Source organism: Myotis nattereri (assembly GCF_964212035.1).
Source record: "Myotis nattereri genome assembly, chromosome: 8".
Lineage (NCBI taxonomy): Eukaryota > Metazoa > Chordata > Mammalia > Chiroptera > Vespertilionidae > Myotis > Myotis nattereri.
The window spans coordinates 27,412,235-27,430,370 of NC_138083.1; the positions used below are offsets into that span (position 1 = coordinate 27,412,235).

At 41.3% G+C, this 18,136-nt stretch overlaps 1 protein-coding gene across 1 annotated transcript in view; it reads left to right on the forward strand.

The window, feature by feature from the left end:
* Positions 1-13,376, forward strand: part of HAO1 (hydroxyacid oxidase 1) — a 59,736-nt gene extending 46,360 nt beyond the window's left edge. The window contains exons 5-8 of the mRNA XM_081097985.1: positions 1,340-1,431; positions 11,066-11,224; positions 11,340-11,409; positions 12,641-13,376. Coding sequence (XP_080954111.1) covers positions 1,340-1,431; positions 11,066-11,224; positions 11,340-11,409; positions 12,641-12,711 — 392 coding nt within the window. The 3' untranslated portion in view covers positions 12,712-13,376. The remainder of the gene's footprint in view (positions 1-1,339; positions 1,432-11,065; positions 11,225-11,339; positions 11,410-12,640) is intronic.
* Positions 13,377-18,136: the final 4,760 nt, after the last annotated feature.

Genomic DNA, 18,136 nt, shown 5'->3' on the forward strand with positions numbered 1-18,136 from the left:
ACAGAACCCCTCATTGTTATTGTTATCACTAGAGGCCCGATGCACAAAATTCGTGCAAGAGTAGGCCTTCCTTCGCCCAGCTGCTGGCACTGGCTTCCCTCGCAGCCCTGGCTTTATCCGGAAGGTCTTCTAGAAGGATGTCTGGAAGGATGTCCAGTCTAATTAGCATATTATGCTTTTATTATTATAGATGTTAATTGTTAACTGTTAACTATTCTGTGCCCACCAATATATAATTATGTGTTTATTTGTTTTACTTTTTATTCAATCCCAGAAATTTGCTCACTTTGCTTTCTCCTTCCTCCCTAATCTACCATGAATGGATTTCATGTAACCCCCTTATGTCATCTCCTTTAATTCTAATGTATAAAATAAGGTGCAAAACTGTAAAAAAATAAAAAATATGAAATATAAAATATATTTTGGAAGTTGATTTAAGAGAATGTTAATTTCTTTTAAAATTGTATTTTCAGAAATCAATCTATTTTGAAGCATAATTAGAGAAGAAACCTAATTTTAATATTAGATTCTTATGTAATTCAATGGGTATAATACACTTAATTATAGAATTAAAATAATTATTGAAGTTATAAATTAAAATAAGGATTGAAGTTATAACTTTGTATTAAATAATGTTTTTGAATTAGAGTTGTTCATTACCTGTTAAAGTGCTTGCCAATTATATATTCTTTTTTAAATTTTTTTAACTTTTATTGATTTCAGAGAGGAAGGGAAAGGGAGAAAGAGATAGAAACATCAATGATAAGAGAGAATCATTGATTGGCTACCTCCTGCTTGACCCCTACTGGGGATTGAACCTGCAACCTGGGCATGTACCCTTGTTGGAATCAAACCCAGGACCCTTCAGTCTGCAGGCTGATGCTCTATCCACTGAGCCAAACAGGCTATATATTCTTTTATGCTATCCAAATTGTAGGGGGGAAAAGGGGACATACGTAATACTTTCAAACATAAAGATTAAAAAACACACAAATTGTAGAGGAGTAATTCTGCTAACTGCTAAATGGTATGATCTTATTAATAATAAAACATAATTAGCAGGAATACTTCCTTATGAGGATAAATAAATGTAGGTGCATGTCAATTTACAGTCTATTGATAATTTTATTTTATAATTAAATTGTTATGACTGCTAACTTTTTTTGACCAGGATAGATCTGCCATTCTAGATCTAACCCTTAGTATGTCTGTGCTACGGGTTCCTAGCAGGGTGTATGTGTGTGAGATCAGGTTCCCTTTGATTTTGATGCTTTGACCCCTAAACCTAAGCCTTCGGTTAAGTAGTCCTTTCTTATGATGCTTGTCTTGCTCTTTCTAGGAGACGATGCCAGGGAGGCAGTTAAACATGGTTTGGATGGGATCTTGGTGTCGAATCATGGAGCTCGACAACTTGATGGGGTGCCAGCCACTGTGAGTTAGAGCAAATGCTGAGATTTATTTTTGGGTTCCTCACTTCCATCAAAATTTTGATCATCTCTGTGTCTGCCTCCTCACTGTGTATGTTTTTGAACAGTCAAGATAAAATATATGTAAATATAGGAGATCTCAGATTTTAAGTTAGGGGTACATAATTACCTAAATTAGATAATTAGTCCAATATGCTTATTTGCAAACTAAAAAAAGTTAAATTATAAATCATTTGTGGTCAGGGATTACTCTTGTATTCATAGGTATACCAATAGGTATAATATAAATGAAAGTGCAAAAGAAATTATCCTATATAATAAAGAGGTAATATGCAAATTAACATTCATGCCCTCTCAAGATGGCTGCCTATGACCAGGCTGGCAAGGGTGTTAGTGAGGGATGACCAAACGACAGAACAAGCAGGCTGCATGGGGCAACCAGGACAGCAGGGAGATTAGAGAGGGACGACCAAACGACTGAACAGCAGGCTGTGTGGGGCAACCAGACCAGCAGGGGGTCCATGAGGGGCAACCAGGTCAGCAGGGGGGTCAGTTAGGAGTGGCTAGGTAGGCAGGGAGGGGGCAGTTGGGGGCGATCAGGCTGGCATGCAGAGGCAGTGAGGGGTGATCAGGCTGGCAGGCAGGTGAGCAATTAGGAGCCAGCAGTCCAGGATTGTGAGAGGGATGTCCAACTGCCGGTTTAGGGCTGATCCCCGGGATCAGTCCTAAACCAGCAGTTGAACATCCCCCAAAGGGTCCTGGATTAGAGAGGGTGCAGGCTGGGCTGGGAGGACCACCCCCCCCCCCCCCATGCACGAATTTCATGTACTGGTCCTCTAGTTATAACATAAAAGTCCAAAGAAGAGGAGCTAACAGATAGTTGCAGTATTTGCAAAAGGCTTTGGTGGAGTTCGAGATCATTGGTACAACTATGACAAGAAGTCAGAAGTAGGGAAAGACTGCATTTTCCTGTGGATAAAGGGGTTGAAAGCTGTAGAGAAATGGTAGGTGGTTGGGAAAGGAGATGAAATCCTATGGCCCAGGTGAGGGGAGGTAGGCTGCAACCCAGATCAATCATCAGAATCTCTAGGGATGGGGAGCAGAGGCACCAGTAATATTCAAAGCTACCCAGGAGATTCCAATGCTCATCTGTGGTTTTTATACACTGTATACTCTGTGCTAGGCAAATTAGAGTCCAAAATGTATACCAATAAAAGGGTAATATGCTAATTAAACCGGGTAGACCGGACATCTCCCAGATGTCCGAATTCCTTCCAGACAAAGCCACGGTGGTGGTGGCTGAGGCATAGGTGGTTAGGGGCGATCAGGCTGGCAGGGGAGCAAGCAGTTAGAGGTGAGATCAGGCCGGCACAGGGGAGCAAGCAGTTAGGGGTGAGATCAGGCTGGTGCGGGGGAGCAAATAGTTAGGGGGTGATTAGGCTGCCAGGGGAGGGCAGTTGGAGGCGACCAGCCTGGCAGTGAGGGCAGTTGGGGGCAATCAGGCCAGCAAGGGAGGGCAGTTAGGTGGTGATCAGGGTGATCAGGCAGGCTGGCACAGGTGATTAGGGGCAATCAGGCTGGCAGCAGGCGAGCGGTTAGGAGCCAGAGATCCCAGATTGTGAGGGGGATGTCCTACTGCCGGTTCGGGCCTAAACCGGCAGTAGGACATCCCCCGAGGGATCCCAGATTGGAGATGGTACAGGCTGGGCTGAGGGACAGCCCCCCTCTGTGCATGAATTTTGTGCACCAGACCTCTAGTCTATATATAAAAGTAAACCAAATTGGCTGGAAAAGTGTGGTACTGAGTTAAAACTATAAAGGAGAGCAGTTAACCCCAAAATCAATAGAGGCACTCGGGCAGATTTTGAGATCAAGAATTAGGGGCCCAGAAATAGGTAAAAAGTCATGAAGAGAGACACATATCCTGGAGTGAATTTCATGGATCCATATCCAGAATGGGGCCAGGAGCTGGAGTGGGTGTGGTATTTAAAAGTAGTTATCTTCCATGTTGTTCACTTGTGGGAACTCGGCCACAATTCTTTTAGAGGAGACACCTCTGCTCTGTCTCCACGTGGACCCCTGCTTTTAGAGGTGTGAGCCTAAATGTGGAGTGGGCTATGTTTGGGGAATTTCAAGTAATCCATTTTGTTTTCAGTGTCTGGTTGGCGTGAACAGGTCAGGGAGGAGGATTTTCTTCCAAATGATGAGTCATTGGATATACAATAGAAGCGCCTTGATTTAGCAGCAAAGAATCTTAGAAATTGGATTTTGGCACGACAGGAGGCAGGAAGATCAGTTAGGTGGCTAAGGGAAGAGAGAAGGGCCCAAATTACGACAGGGCAGAGGGCATCAATTTCTATTCTAAACCTTAGTTTTTCTCATTTGTTAAAGTTTAAACATCATTACATTATTTCTTTTGTGACTATACTTCTTTGGCTAATCTCTTCACCTTTTATCCTAAAATCTGATTTATTATAGGCAAAGTAAGCTAAGATTATGTAACAAAACAAAACAAAAAAATATGTTTACCAAACCATGTGGATGGACTTTCCAGACCACCATCTCTGATCTGGACCACCATATGTATTTCCTCCCTTTTGTCAGAATCATTCAGTCATAGTTGCTATAATGAATGCCTTTCATTAAGATGACCAGTTGATTCAAACAACTAGAAGTAGAATAGAACAAGTAATTTAGTCAAGTGGTAGTGGGTTATTGTTTTATTGAGCTAGCATGTTTGATTTAATTAAATCCATAGACAGTTGTATAGATCTTAGAGCAGACTAAAATGACTAGAAGGGATATTGGGTACACATATCTGTACTCACAGTTTTCCCTCAAACACTAGTGATAGAAACAAACCAAGTCTTTGCACACTGTAGGATTACACTGTCAAGACTTCCTTTTCTTTTAACTTTATTTTTATTGTTGACACTGTTACAGATGTTCCCATTCTCCCCCTGCCCCTTAGCCAACTCCACCCAGCTCCAGCCCTCCACCCCCTTCCCTCTGGCCCTCACCTCACTACTGTCTGTGTCTATGGATTATGCATATATGTCCTTTGGATAATCTCTTCACCTTTAATCTCTAGTCTCCTCCACTCCCCTCCCCTCTGACAGCTGACAGTCTGTTCCATGTATCCATGCCTCTGGTTCTATTTTGTTCATCAATTTATGTTATTATTTATTTATTTAAATTTATTTTTATTGTTGAAACTATTACAGATGTCCCCTTTTTGTTCCCCATTGACCACCCTCCACTCCACCCCCACCTCTCCGCCCCTAGGCCTTCACCTCACTATTGTCTGTGTCCATAGGTTATGCATATATGCATGTAAATTCTTTGGTTAATCTCTCCTCACCCCCACCCCACCCCACGTTCCACCTTGTTTTCAGCTCTTTCTGATTCAGCCTTACTTATCAGGGAGCTGTATTTTTAGGTAATTTTAAATGTTGCCTGCAGGTAAATAAAGGCGGAGAGCCTCCTCTGGGCAGGGAGGAAAAGTTGGTCACAGCTCCTGGCTTTTTTGCAGATTTATGCCTCACTTATGTATGAAGACACTGACTTAGTGTGCGGGCCAAATTAAGTTTGTTTTCTAAAAATAAAATCTAAATCTGCTGAAATCAAATCTAACTAGATTTTAAGGGAAAAATATCTAAATGGTGTGGTTTATTTCCCTCTGGCTGAGGGGATATGGAAACTTATCTAAAAGGGCTTTTTGAGCTGTGGTCTCAGAGACTTCTAAGAAAAAACAGTGACCCTCCCCTTTGCATGCTGTGCATGAGAGAGGAGTGCTTGCTTGAGTTTTGCCTCATAGAGTGAACTGAAGGCCCATGATGGTGAGAGAAATATGAGAAAGGATTCGGTTTACAGGAAGATGTTTTTCCCTCCGAATGTGGGTTTTGAGGTAAGTGGCAAAAGGCTTAGAGGAGGCTGTGGTGTAAGACTTTTCAGTAGGTACACAGAAGGGCTTGCTGTCCTGCAGATTATGTGACATCATAAGTCAGAGCTAAAAACACAGAGTGACGTCATGGGGGGGAAGCACTGAAATAGGAGTCTAGAGTCATAGTCTCAAGTCCTTGTCTTGCCTTTTCTCAGGGGTGTGACCTGGGTGAGCAAGTGGCTTAAACTTTTCAGCTGCAGCTTCTTCGTCGTTTTGTGTTGACTGCGAAAAGGAAGCAGCTGGACTATCTGATTTCTACATTTCTATAAATCACCAAGTTCCCTTGGATGGGAAATTCTTATCACTAAGAATCTTACTTCATTCAGCTTAATATCACACCATTGAGAACCCCTGCCAGACCTCTGCTATACCCAAAAGGCATTAAAAGTTAAGCTCATGTCAAGGTCCTTACCTGCAAAGTAATAATATGACCACAACTGATCTTGAAGTAATTAGAGAACAATATGACAGAATCAAATCAATTTCCAAAATCTATAGTACTGAACATCACAAATTGGAGTTTAAAGGTCGATTCTCTTGAGTCATTGAACCATAGCAGCAATATTTCTTTTCAATTTTTGTTTTGATGCTAACGGGACCCAAATTTAAACTTATGAATATGCCATTCTTTTCTAGTGAAAATTTTAAACTGCAGAAGATTTTTTTAAAATAAGTATTTGGGTTGTTAAGTCAAGTGTTTCTTGATTCCTTGGGCTCTTCTATGAGATCTAAGATATTTTATTTTCCTTTTAAAAGAGATTCATGCAATTCTATCTTTGAAAAACACTTGATGTATTGGTTAGCTTTTGCTGTGTAACTTACTGGCCAAAATTCAATAGCCATTTACTTATGTCACAATTTTGTGAGTTGGCAATTCAATCTGAGATTGTCTGGGACAGTGGTTCTCAACCTTCTGGCCCTTTAAATACAGTTCCTCATGTTGTGACCCAACCATAAAATTATTTTCATTGCTACTTCATAACTGTAATGTTGCTACTGTTATGAATCGTAATGTAAATATCTGATATGCAGGATGATCTTAGGCGACCCCTGTGAAAGGGCCGTTCGACCTCCAAATGGGTCGCTACAGGTTGAGAACCACTGGTCTGGGAGGTTATTCTGGTGCTGGCTGGGCTCACTCCTATGCATCTGTGGTCAGCTGCTGGGTCTACTTGGACAGGCTGGTGTAGGCTGACATCAGCAGGAACAGCTTTTAATTGTCTAACATCTAGCACATTAGCTGAGCCGATTCTCATGAAGTGGCAGACTTCTGAGAGTAAGTGCAAGCACGCAAGGCCTAGGCTTGGAACAGACATATTGTTGCTTCTCTCCTATTCTGTTGGTCACAAAAGCTAGTTTAAACTCAAGGGGTGAGGAAATAGACTCTCCTGGTCATATTTCTCCCCTGTGATGGGAGGAGCTAAAATGTCACATTGGAAGGAAACAAAGACATTTCTGCAATTGCAAGTAAGCAGGGCTTGCCTGTGTGGGCCAATGATTTTCTAAGTGGGCTTAATAGAAACTCCCCAGGGATGCCTGGCACAGTGTGATGGGCAAGCCAGAGAGTCAGGGAAGAATTTGTGGGCAGTGGCCTGGACTCCTTTGTTTTTCAACTCTGGTTTTGCTTGCTTTTGTTTATGTTCAATTGCTTTGGTTTGAAACCTTTAAAGGGTCCCAACCCTAAAATCTCAGAAATTAGGGATATAATAATGGAGGCAACAGGAAGGGAGAAAGGCGAGAGCTCCCCGGGAGTGGGAGTTCTGGAGGACCAGGAGCGTCCTTGGGAGAATGTGGCTTGAGTGGGAACGGCAAAGAGGTGTCCCTGTCCTTTGGATCCATGTGGGATTCTTCTTGCATCTCTGAGATTTTCTTTTCAGACTCTTTAAGCCACCTGGCATAGTGACTTGAATATACCAGGTCCTCAATAAAGTGTTTGATAAGTCGATGAATGGATGGGTGAATGAGCAATAGTACATTGGGATTTACCATATTTTTTTTCTGTATATTAAACCCACTGGAATTAAGGCCACAACTAGTTGTCTAAAGAATCACTAAGGAAAGAAAAGCTGAAATGAATGGTCTCTTAGATGTGTAGCAAGCTGAAAAGAAGGAAACAACAGAGTCATAAAATAGTGGATTTGTCTACGATATTTATTTATTTAATCTCCCCTGATCAGAATTATTCTCTGAAATACTCAGTAAAATTGCAATAAAGGGGAAAAAAGGGAGGAGGAGGACAGAAATCCTCAGCAAATGAATAGAACAGGCTTGTCCACAGACACATGCAACACCAATCTGGGTTCCTTTTTATAACCCAGGATTCACATTTAAATTATCCGTAACAGTTTCCTTTTAGACCAGGCCGGGCATTGGAAATAACCTAAAGAGACTTGAGTTGCGTGACTTTGAAAATGTGTATTGAACCCGAGCTAGCTAATATTATTCTTTGGTTCTGGTTTCAAATGGGGAAATATGCTTAATTATAGCTTGCATCATCCCTTGGAAATTGTAGCATTTCTATGTTGATGTAACTTGCCTGACTGTAAAAGGAGGACTATGTATAGGCAAAGGGGCATATGTAAATGGATCCAAAGCATGTTTGGCAAGGCAGAGAAGCCAAAAGGGAAAAGAGGAAAATCACAGTGCTTGCCAAACATTTAGGGGCTGCACGCCAAATGCTGCCTTCACTTCCTCCAAATCTGTTGCTGGGTTTGGTCTTCAGCCTTTTACATAAAACTCTTTTTAAGTTTTGCCTCTAAAATTTTAGGGGTGAAGTGGGAAAAACTTCTGAGTAATTTCAGCACAATTATTTTGAGAAAAAACTGCACTTGAATGCATGGTAGCTTTTTCAGCATGCATTTTAAGTGGGGATTGGATTTAACTTTAGATTTAAATATGTTGGTATGAATGTGAATAATTTCTATAGATTTTGACCTGCAGGTCACCTTGGGAATTGTTTCCATTCCCAAGTGCAAAGATTTAGATCAAAGTAGCTGACAGTGTCAGGTATAAGCTATGAACTATATTGGCGATTAGCCAACTATAGTCACTACTGGCACGTGATGCTATAAAACAAGATCCCAAATTCAGTGTTTTAAACCAACAGTAATTTATTCCCATGAAACTCTGTGTGAACTGCAGGTCTGCTGATATGGACTTGGTACTGGTTAGGTGACTGTGCTCCCAGTTTCAGGTCCAGTTGAGTTTGGCTGGGCTAGCTCTGCTTCCTGAATATTTATCCTGGGGCCTAAGGGGGAAGGAGTGACCAGGGCATTCTCCTCTCATGGCAAATGGCACAGGTGCAAGAGAAAGTTGAGACCCATGAGGGTGTTTAAGGCCTATGCCCAGAAATGACACTCTCCACCTTACATGCTATTTGTCAAAGAAGGTTGCAAGCCCAAGGCCAACATCAAGGACTGGGCAAGTGCACTGAATTAGTTTTTTCTTTTTTCTTTTTTAAATATATTTTATTGATTTTTTTACAGAGAGGAAGGGAGAGGGATAGAGTTAGAAACATCGATGAGAGAGTATCATCGACCAGCTGCCTCTTGCACACCTCCTACTGGGGATGTGCCCGCAACCAAGGTACCTGCCCTTGACCGGAATCGAACCCGGGACCCTTCAGTCTGCAGGCCGACGCTCTATCCACTGAGCCAAATCGGTTTGGCTAGTTTTTTCTTTTTAGTGGGAAACTGCAAAGTTGCCTTGAAAAATTAGTGGGTTCAGAGTGGTGTGAAAGATCGGGAACAATGATGCAATTTACCAGATCAACCTCTATGAGGATCTTGTGTTCTCTAGTGATGATATAAGCTCATTATCAATTGCCAATCAAGATGAGGACCTTCAAGGTACATGTGGTCATATCCCTTTGAAAGCAAGAAAGATATTTTCACCCAAGCCAATTAGCTCAGTGGATAAAGCATCCGCCTACGAACTGAAGGATCCCAGATTTGATTCCCATCAAGGGCACATACCTCGGTTGCAGGCTCAATTTCAGACCCTGGTCGGGGCGCATGTGGGAGGCAACCAATCAATGTGTCTCTGCCACATCAATGCTTCTTTCTCTGTCTCTCCCTCTCCCTTCTACTCTTTCTAAAAATCAATGGAAAAATATCCTGGGGTGAGAATTAAATACACACACACACACACACATACACACACATATACACATACATCTATCTTCTATATATATAAAAGGCTAATATGCAAAGGGTCCCCTAGGGAGTTCGACTGGGAGAAGGGGAGTTTGATCTCTCGCTATAACATGTGCTGACCACCAGGGGGTGGCACAGAACATGGTGGGTGATCAGCGGCAGCAGGGCGCTGAGGGAGCGAGGGAAGGAGGAGGCGGGGAGGCAGGGAGGTTGGGGGAACCACGTAGTGGCAGTGTGCGGGTGGCGAGGGGAGGAGGAGGTGGGGAGGTGGAGAGTCGGAGAACCTGATGGGCCCTGATTGCAGGCCAGGCCTAGGGACCCTACCTGTGCACAAATTTCGTGCACTGGGCCTCTAGTATATGTAAAAGCCTAAGCAACTGAATAACCAAACCTCCAAAGACTGGTTGCTATGACACACACTGACCACCAGGGGGCAGACGCTCAATGCAGGAGCTGCCCCCTGGTGGTCAGTGCGCTCCCACAGCGGGAGTGCTGCTCAGCTGACCGCCAGGTGTCAGACGCCAGGCTCACGGCTGGCAAGCACAGCTGCGATGGCACAAGCCTCTCCCACCTCCATGACAGCAGCAGCAGGTGCAGCAGGGCCAGGATCGCCTGGCCCGGGCTCGGGGTCCTCCCCAACTGCCTGCCACTTCGTGCACTACTACATCCCTTGGGGGATGTCGGACTGCCGGTTTCTGCCATCCCCTGAGGGGTCCTGGATTGAAGGGTGCAGGCCAGGCTGAGAGATTTGTGCACTAGGCCTCTAATATATATATAATTTATTTATTTACTTATTTATTTTTTCATGGAGACCTATGAACTGGGAGGTCACAGTTTTGTGCCCAGTCGGGGCACATACCAGAGTTGTGGGGCTCAGGCCCCAGTGTGGGGTGTGCAGGAGGGTGGGTGTGGGGGTGGCTGGTCAGTGGTTCTCTCTCATCATTGATGTTTCTATCTCTCTCTCCCTTTCCCTTCCTCTCTGAAATCAATAAAAATATATTTTAAAATAATAATGAAATAAAATTAGGTTTATATTTTTAAAAATCATGATTTTTGGCCCTGAACAAGTAGCTCAGTTGCTTAGAGCATCATTCCAATACTCCAATGTTTTGGGTTTGATCCCCAGTCAGGGCACATACAAGAATATACTGATGCATGCATAAATAGGTGGAACAGCAAAAATTGATTTCTCTCTCCCTTCTTTTCTCTCTATAAAAATCAATAAAAAAATAAAATCAAATCGTGATCTTTGAATTTGAATATCAGGAACAGAAAAAGTATTGTGGTTTCTGACAGAAAAGAAGCCACCCAATTCCAAATGTAGTTTGTTGTTGTTGTGTTTTTGTTGTTGTTGTTTATTTGTTTTAGTTACTAGCATTTGAACCACTTTTATTTCAGGGGGACTTTACTGTTGATTCCAAATCTACTTAGCTTCTTTTACTCTGAGTCCTAGTCAGATGGTCAGTGGGCTGTGGGTGTTGAGGGGGGTAACAGTACATCCTGAAGAGTATTGCCTCATAATTGACCTCTTCTTTCCACAGATTGATGCTCTGCCCGAAATCGTGGAGGCCGTTGAAGGGAAGGTGGAAGTCTTCCTGGACGGGGGTGTCCGGAAAGGCACTGATGTTCTGAAAGCTCTGGCCCTGGGAGCCAAGGCTGTGTTTGTGGGGAGACCAGTCATTTGGGGTTTGGCTTCCCAGGTAATTGGAGGACAAATAAATAAATACATAAAACAGGATAACTCAACAGTGAAATAAGTACATGAAACAAGCCAGAATGACTTACCCAAAAGATCTGTATCTCTTCCTTGTTTAGGGAGAGAAAGGTGTTCAAGATGTCCTTGAGATACTAAAGGAAGAATTCCGGTTGGCCATGGCTCTGAGTGGTAAGATTTGTATTTGCAATTTACAACTTTTTTTTAAAATAAGTATCTTTTTATTGATTTCAGAGAGAAAGGGAGGGGGAGAGAGAGATAGAAACATCAGTGATGAGAGAGAATAATTGATTGGCTGCCTCCTTCACATCCCACATTGGGGATCGAGCCCGCAGCCTGGGCATGTGCCCTGACCAGAAATCGAACTGTGACCTCTCTCACCTCTCTGACCTCAACTCCTGCTACTGTCACCATTGCTTATTCTTCCCAGGGTTCGTTTACCTCCCGGCTGTTCCTTGGCTATGCCAGACATGTTTCAGCCTTAGGGCTCTTCCCCCAGATATTTACATGGTTGATTCCTTCACACTCTTCAAGTCACACTTACACTGCACTTTCTCAAAGGGCCCCATCCTGACCACCCTATTTAAAATGGCAACTTGCTCTCTGCCCACCCACTCAGCTTCCAGTTTTCTTTCCCTATCATTCTTTCATTATTTTATCATAGCACCTATCACCTTCTATAGATCATCATCTTATGGTTTATTTTTTAAGTTATATGCATTATGTAGCATTTCTTTCCTCTCTAGAATGTAAGAAGCACAAGGCAGCGATCTTTGTCTATAGTCTTCACTGCAGTATTTCTAGTGTGTAGAGCAGTGCCTGGCACATAAACAATATTTGCAGAATGAACGGATAAATAAATAAGCAGCATTATTACTAGGAACTGTTTTGGATTTGACTCAGATGGACCTCTACATGCAAAGAATGACCTTGAGTTCATTATCAACTCCCCAACTTTTGAAGATAATGAGGGCTTCCTTTTCTGTGATCCATATCACCCTGATTGTCTATGTAGATAGACTCCCCAAGATCAATGGTCTACTCACTACTGTGCTGAGCCTGTGTGGACACAGCCTCAGTGAGAAGAATGCCATTCTGTGAATCCTCACTCTGCATTTTAATTTGCTACAGACACATCCTAAAAGAGAGCTTTCAGCCACTGGCTCTTTATTAAATGTGGCAGAAAGAATATACTCTTTGTGTTAATAAAAATATGTGCCAGTCATTTTGTGTTAAGGACTGTTTAGGTAATAAAAATGGTCTCATGCCACATAAGATTTGGCAAGGCTACCTTGAATCATAAACCTTACATTTGTCAAGTTTTACATTCCTTGGGAAAACGATTACCTGCCTGATTATTATTGCATTCATTTCATATTAAATGTATGCATTATTTTTCCAGGGTGCCAGAATGTGAAAGCCATCGACAAGACATTGGTGAGGAAAAATCCTTTGGCCCTTTCCAAGATCTGACAGTGCACAATATTTTCCCATCTGTATTATTTTTTTTCCAGCATGTATTACTTGACAAAGAGACACTGTGCAGAGGGTGACCACAGTCTGTAATTCCCCACTTCGATACAAAGGGTGTCGTTCTTCTCCAACAAAATAGCAATCCCTTTTAGTTCATTGCTTTTGACTTTTCAATGGGTGTCCTAGGAACCTTTTAGAAAGAAATGGACCTGCATCCTGGAAATATATTAACTGTTAAAAAGAAAACATTGAAAATGTGTTTAGACAACGTCATCCCTTGGCAGGCTAACGTGCTGAAAAACCAAAGATATCCTTTGGTAAACTTGAAGGTAGCTAATGCTGAGGTGAAAAGATAATGATCACACTGTTTATTAGCCTGCATTGTGTTTAGATACCCATAAAACACTGTTCTTAAATTATAAGCTCAGGTTCCAAAGGCTCAACATGCCCGGGAGTCTTGGATTCACAACACTGATGAGGTAGCACTTGATAGAATTGGGATGAGTGGGTGGTAATTTGTGATTTTCTAGATACTTTTTTAATACCCTGAGCTGTGCTACTTCTTTGAATGTAGATTTTCATCCCCAGCCTCAGTGCCTGAATATATCTGAATATTTTGTGATATACATTGCTTTCTAACCACAAAGAAATAAAACATTATTTTGAAGAGAGTATATCTGGTCCATTTGCGACAATATGGAATTTGACCATTTTACTTTCTTAATGCTAATTGGTTCCCTATTCCTCCATGTATGCTGCATTATTTCTCATACCGTCTAGTTCCTCTTCTTTATTCTCTTGCTTCTTTCCATCACAACCGTGTGCAAACCCAGCTACATTATTTGTGAGGATCATGCCCAATGAAAATGTCAGTCCCTTGTTCAAAAAGTTAGAAAAAGCTTTTCCTTTCTTCTACAGTTTTTCTCTTAATCTGTCATGGTATCTTTTATTTGCCATTTAATGCCACATTCCCTTGGGCACGGGGATATGCACAGGGCAAGTGCAGACCCTCACAGGTGCCTGGGACACCATCCTGTGACCTGCCCCAACTCTCCTCAGTCCAGGTCCAGGACCCTTGAGGTGGAGGGTGGCCTTGTCACTGGGTGAGATAGAAGCCAAGGAATCGTTCAGGGGAGGGGAGGAGATGGTGGGAGATGAGACAATGTGTGAACCTAGGCTCCAGGTCCCCAGCTTCTCTCTTTGGTTCATTATAAAAAAATGAACTCAAAGATGAAATTATTAAGAATTTTAAGCCAACAGCCATAGAACATTAAACCCAGGCATGAGACCCCTTTTTTAGTGTGGAGTCCTGTGCAGCTTCACTGGTTGCCCACAGAGGCCTGGTCACGTGACTTTTAGATTTATCCCCAAACCAGTCATATGATGGATTATACGTGGATTTGGTAGTCATTGTAATTTTGAGATTGATTTTTCACCATCTCCCTGATTGTTTAACCACTGTTAAGTATTGAGTGAAACAAATGAGAAAAACACTGCCTTAAAATAAAATCATTATTTTATGTCTTATTGTTTTACTAGAGGCCTGGTGCATGGGATTCGTGCACTGGTGTGGGGCGTGGCCTGTGGGGATCGGCCCGCTGTGGGAGCACCGCTCATCCCGGTCAGCCCAGTGGCGCTCCCACTGTGGGAGCACACTGACCACCAGGGGGCAGTTCCTGCACTGAGTATCTGCCTCTTGGTGGTCAGTGCACATCATAGCGACTGGTCGACTGGTCATTCTGGTCATTCCGCCATTCGGTTGCTGGGCTTTTATTATATAGGATTATTAAGGATCTCACTTTCTTTGTCTCTCTTTCTTTAAATGCTAGAAATTTCATAAATACTATGATGGACACAAACATTGATCTTTTGTTCTGAAATTATATTTAAATCTGATAAAATAGAATTGTTTAATCTTCTAAAAAGAAATAGTTACCTCTTCATGTTTTGTTCAGGCAGAAAGAAGGAATATTACTGTCATATCATGTAACTATTTCATGCTTTTTGAAGTAATATTAATAAATTAATAGCTATGTAATAAGCACCTCTGATTTCCCCAAGTGATTTAGAAACGACTTTTCTGTTGGCAAAGAACACTCACTCTAGTTACACTGGAGTATGTAGTTGTATGGTGACGTGCTAAAAAGCTGGTAACTTCCCAGCAAATGGAGCTCCACATATGGTCTTTTAAGTAAATTTTATGCAAGTTACATGAAAATAGGATTAATGGTCTTAATTTGTGAATTTCTAGATGCTTTTATGGCCCACTGAGAGCCATGCTCCCTCCTGGAATGTAGATTTCCTTTTTTTTTTTTTTTTTCCTTCAGAGTTGCAATGTAACTGAATACTTTGTGATCTGTATTGTTTCCATAGTCAAACTGATATAAAGTTGTCTTTACCATTTTGGGGAGTGTTTCCCATCCAGTTATAGCAATACTAAATCCGAAACTATCTGGTAGCTAAACAGGGGTGGCATGTGTGAGTGGCACATCATTTCTGGGGATTTTTTTACTTGAAGTTGATAGAAATGCTTTGAGGAAGCCAGTCGATTTTTTCGTGTTTTAGTTTGTTGAAATATGTTGAGGGAGGGGTTGTAGGGTCAGGACAGTTAATGCAGGCCAAGTCTGCTTTTCTTGTACGTCGTTCAACATGTGTAGTGCTCCAGAGTAGTGTTTCTCAGCCTGTGGATGCATTATAGTCACTGAGGGGCATGTTGAAGCAGATTTCTGGGCCCCTCCAAAGATTCTGATTGAGCATGTATGGAGTGGGGCCTGACATGGTCCCAGGTGAGGCTGATGCTGCTTGTCTGGGCATCATACTTTGAGAACCACTGGTCTAGCCTAGAGTAAGGAGCATCAAATCAGATTTGCTAGTAATGAGCTATAGAAATGAACCCTGAAAGTATAAAAAGCTGTGGTCCACTGAACCAATGGAATACTGCTCAGCTGTAAAAGAGAAGAAAATCTTACCTTTTGTGACAGCATGGAGAGATGTGGAGAGTGTTATGCTACGTGAAGTAAGCCAGTAAGGGCAGACAAATACCATGTGATTTCACTCACATGTGGAATCTAATGAACAAAATAAACAAACAAAATAGAAATAAAGATTTTCAATGTTGGAGAATAGTGTTGTCAATATTGAGCAGGTCATGTTACACATGGTTGTTGTCCACGTCTGGCCCATGAGTCACAAGTTCCCCAGGCTTGTAACATCTTACCCTCAGAGGTGTTTCTCTCAGGGCGAAAATCACTCTTAGGCACTTACATAGCAGCATGCCTGAGACATCGCAGTGATGGGTGACTGCCAACGGCATTTGCCAGAATCTCTTGTTTAAATTTGCTTATATTCTGCTACCCGGAAGAATGTGGGTGTGAGATAAACTTGCTTCTTTCCACCAGGTTTGGGGTGCCCATGTTCCCAGGCCTGCAGGAGTGAATTAAATGGTATTGGCTGCATCTGTGTCAGTGCTGTTTTAGTCATTCATTTGTTCATCGTGTCAAAATATTGGCGATTGTGGCATAGCTTTAGAGGGCTGTGGTGGTTAGTATAACATGAAAAGAAGTTGTGGCTTACTCTCAGACAGGGAGAAAAGACTTTTCATTGTCAAATGTATAATTTATTGACTATGTGATTGACTGTATTGCATATCAGTTGCATAGCAACAGAAGAAAGTTTGTCTGTTTAGGAAAGTCTGAAGGTTGCTTATAACATAAAGATAGAAGATGCTTTCTGAACTCCCATTTGCTTCAAAGTGTACTCTGTCACACGCCAATTATAGAACGGCACCAGGATGAGAACTTATTTTAAATAATATAAATGTTAACTCAAATGATAGAAGCTATTATTATATACTTATCGAATGGAAGCTCTTATCTGTTTTTAAAAGATGCAATTTCCTGCCCTTATTCAAATCTAACTTGAGCAACACTTATCTTCTTTCCTCCCTAATGTAGTTGCCCAGAGTTGGTTGGAGAATTAAAGAATGCTTCTTTTTATTCAGTTTCTCTACTGAAATTTTTCTGAAGATTATTTTAGGTAATGAGCATAGGTTCAGTTGAAAATTTTCCAGGATCTTCTGAGCACGAAGAGTTGTGTTACCCTGAATAATGCCAAAACAAGGGCTGGAATTCAAGTGAGCAATAAATTTGATTTTGTTTGTTCCTTTGATTCAGTATCATTGGGGAAAAGATTCTGGCTTGGTTTCCTGCCTTTATTTTCTGGTTAGATCATCGACCTTTAAAGCTGTTTAATCCTACCTCCCACCCGCCATTATGGTCACAGTCTTTAGTCTGTTTCTAACAGTGGGAACTTCTTATTGAGTCATTTATGATAATGTCCTTCCTTACTACCTCACTAAAGAGAAGCGAAAGCCAATCTTCCTGAAAGCATTGGGTTAGGTTTCTGAAGATCTGAGTGACTAGCTGGGTGAACCATTATTTCCCCTTATGACCCGCAGATTCTCAGCTATGAAATGAAGACATAGCATAGTGAAATATGTAAGAATATATCATGAATTATACATCAACATTTAAAGTCTTATTCATAAGAATTATTATCAGGAGAGATAGTATAACAAGTTCCACTATGTATTTTTTTTTACAGTACTTATTTAAGAAAATAAACTGATGAACAAAATAGATCCAGAGACATAGAAGCATGGAATCTCAGAGGGAAGGTGGAGGAGGGTGGTGGGTGGGAAGAGATCAACCAAAGAACTTATATGCATATATGCATAACCCATGGACTCAGATAACAGGGCGGTGGAGGCCTACAGTGGGGGACAGGGGCAGGCTATAAGGGGTCAAAGGGAGAAAAAGGGGGCCATGTGTAATACTTTCAGCAATAAAGATTTTAAAAAATTCAAGCAATTCACGGAATAAAAACAAAAATCACCACAGATTTTACTACATAGAGATCATTGTTATTTGTATCAGGTGAATATGATTTCAGATATTGCTACATGTGTGTAATAAATAGCAGTTGTATATATAGATAGAAATGGCTTTACTGAAATAAACTATACAATAAATGGTACATTTAAGTAAAATATGCAATTTAGTTTTACTTGAATTTAGTAGAAGATAAAGTAAGATTGAAGAAATTCTTAAAATTAAGGTAAATGCTTCTTTGAAAAAGAAATATAGCTTAAAAGTACCTGCACATTGTATTTACTTATTATTTTTTCTTTAACAAGTAGTTGAGTTTATTTAGTTTATATATATTTTAAATTTATCTTTATTGTTGAAAGTATTACATATCAGTGGTTAGAGTAATTTTTTTGTTTCTGGCATATACATGTTTCAATGTTAGACAGTATCACTCATTGTTATAAAAATAAATAAATTAGCCTTACACTTCCTCTTCCTTCCTCTTTCCTCCTCTGTCCAAATTTTGTTAATATGTTTGATTTTAATATCATCAAAGT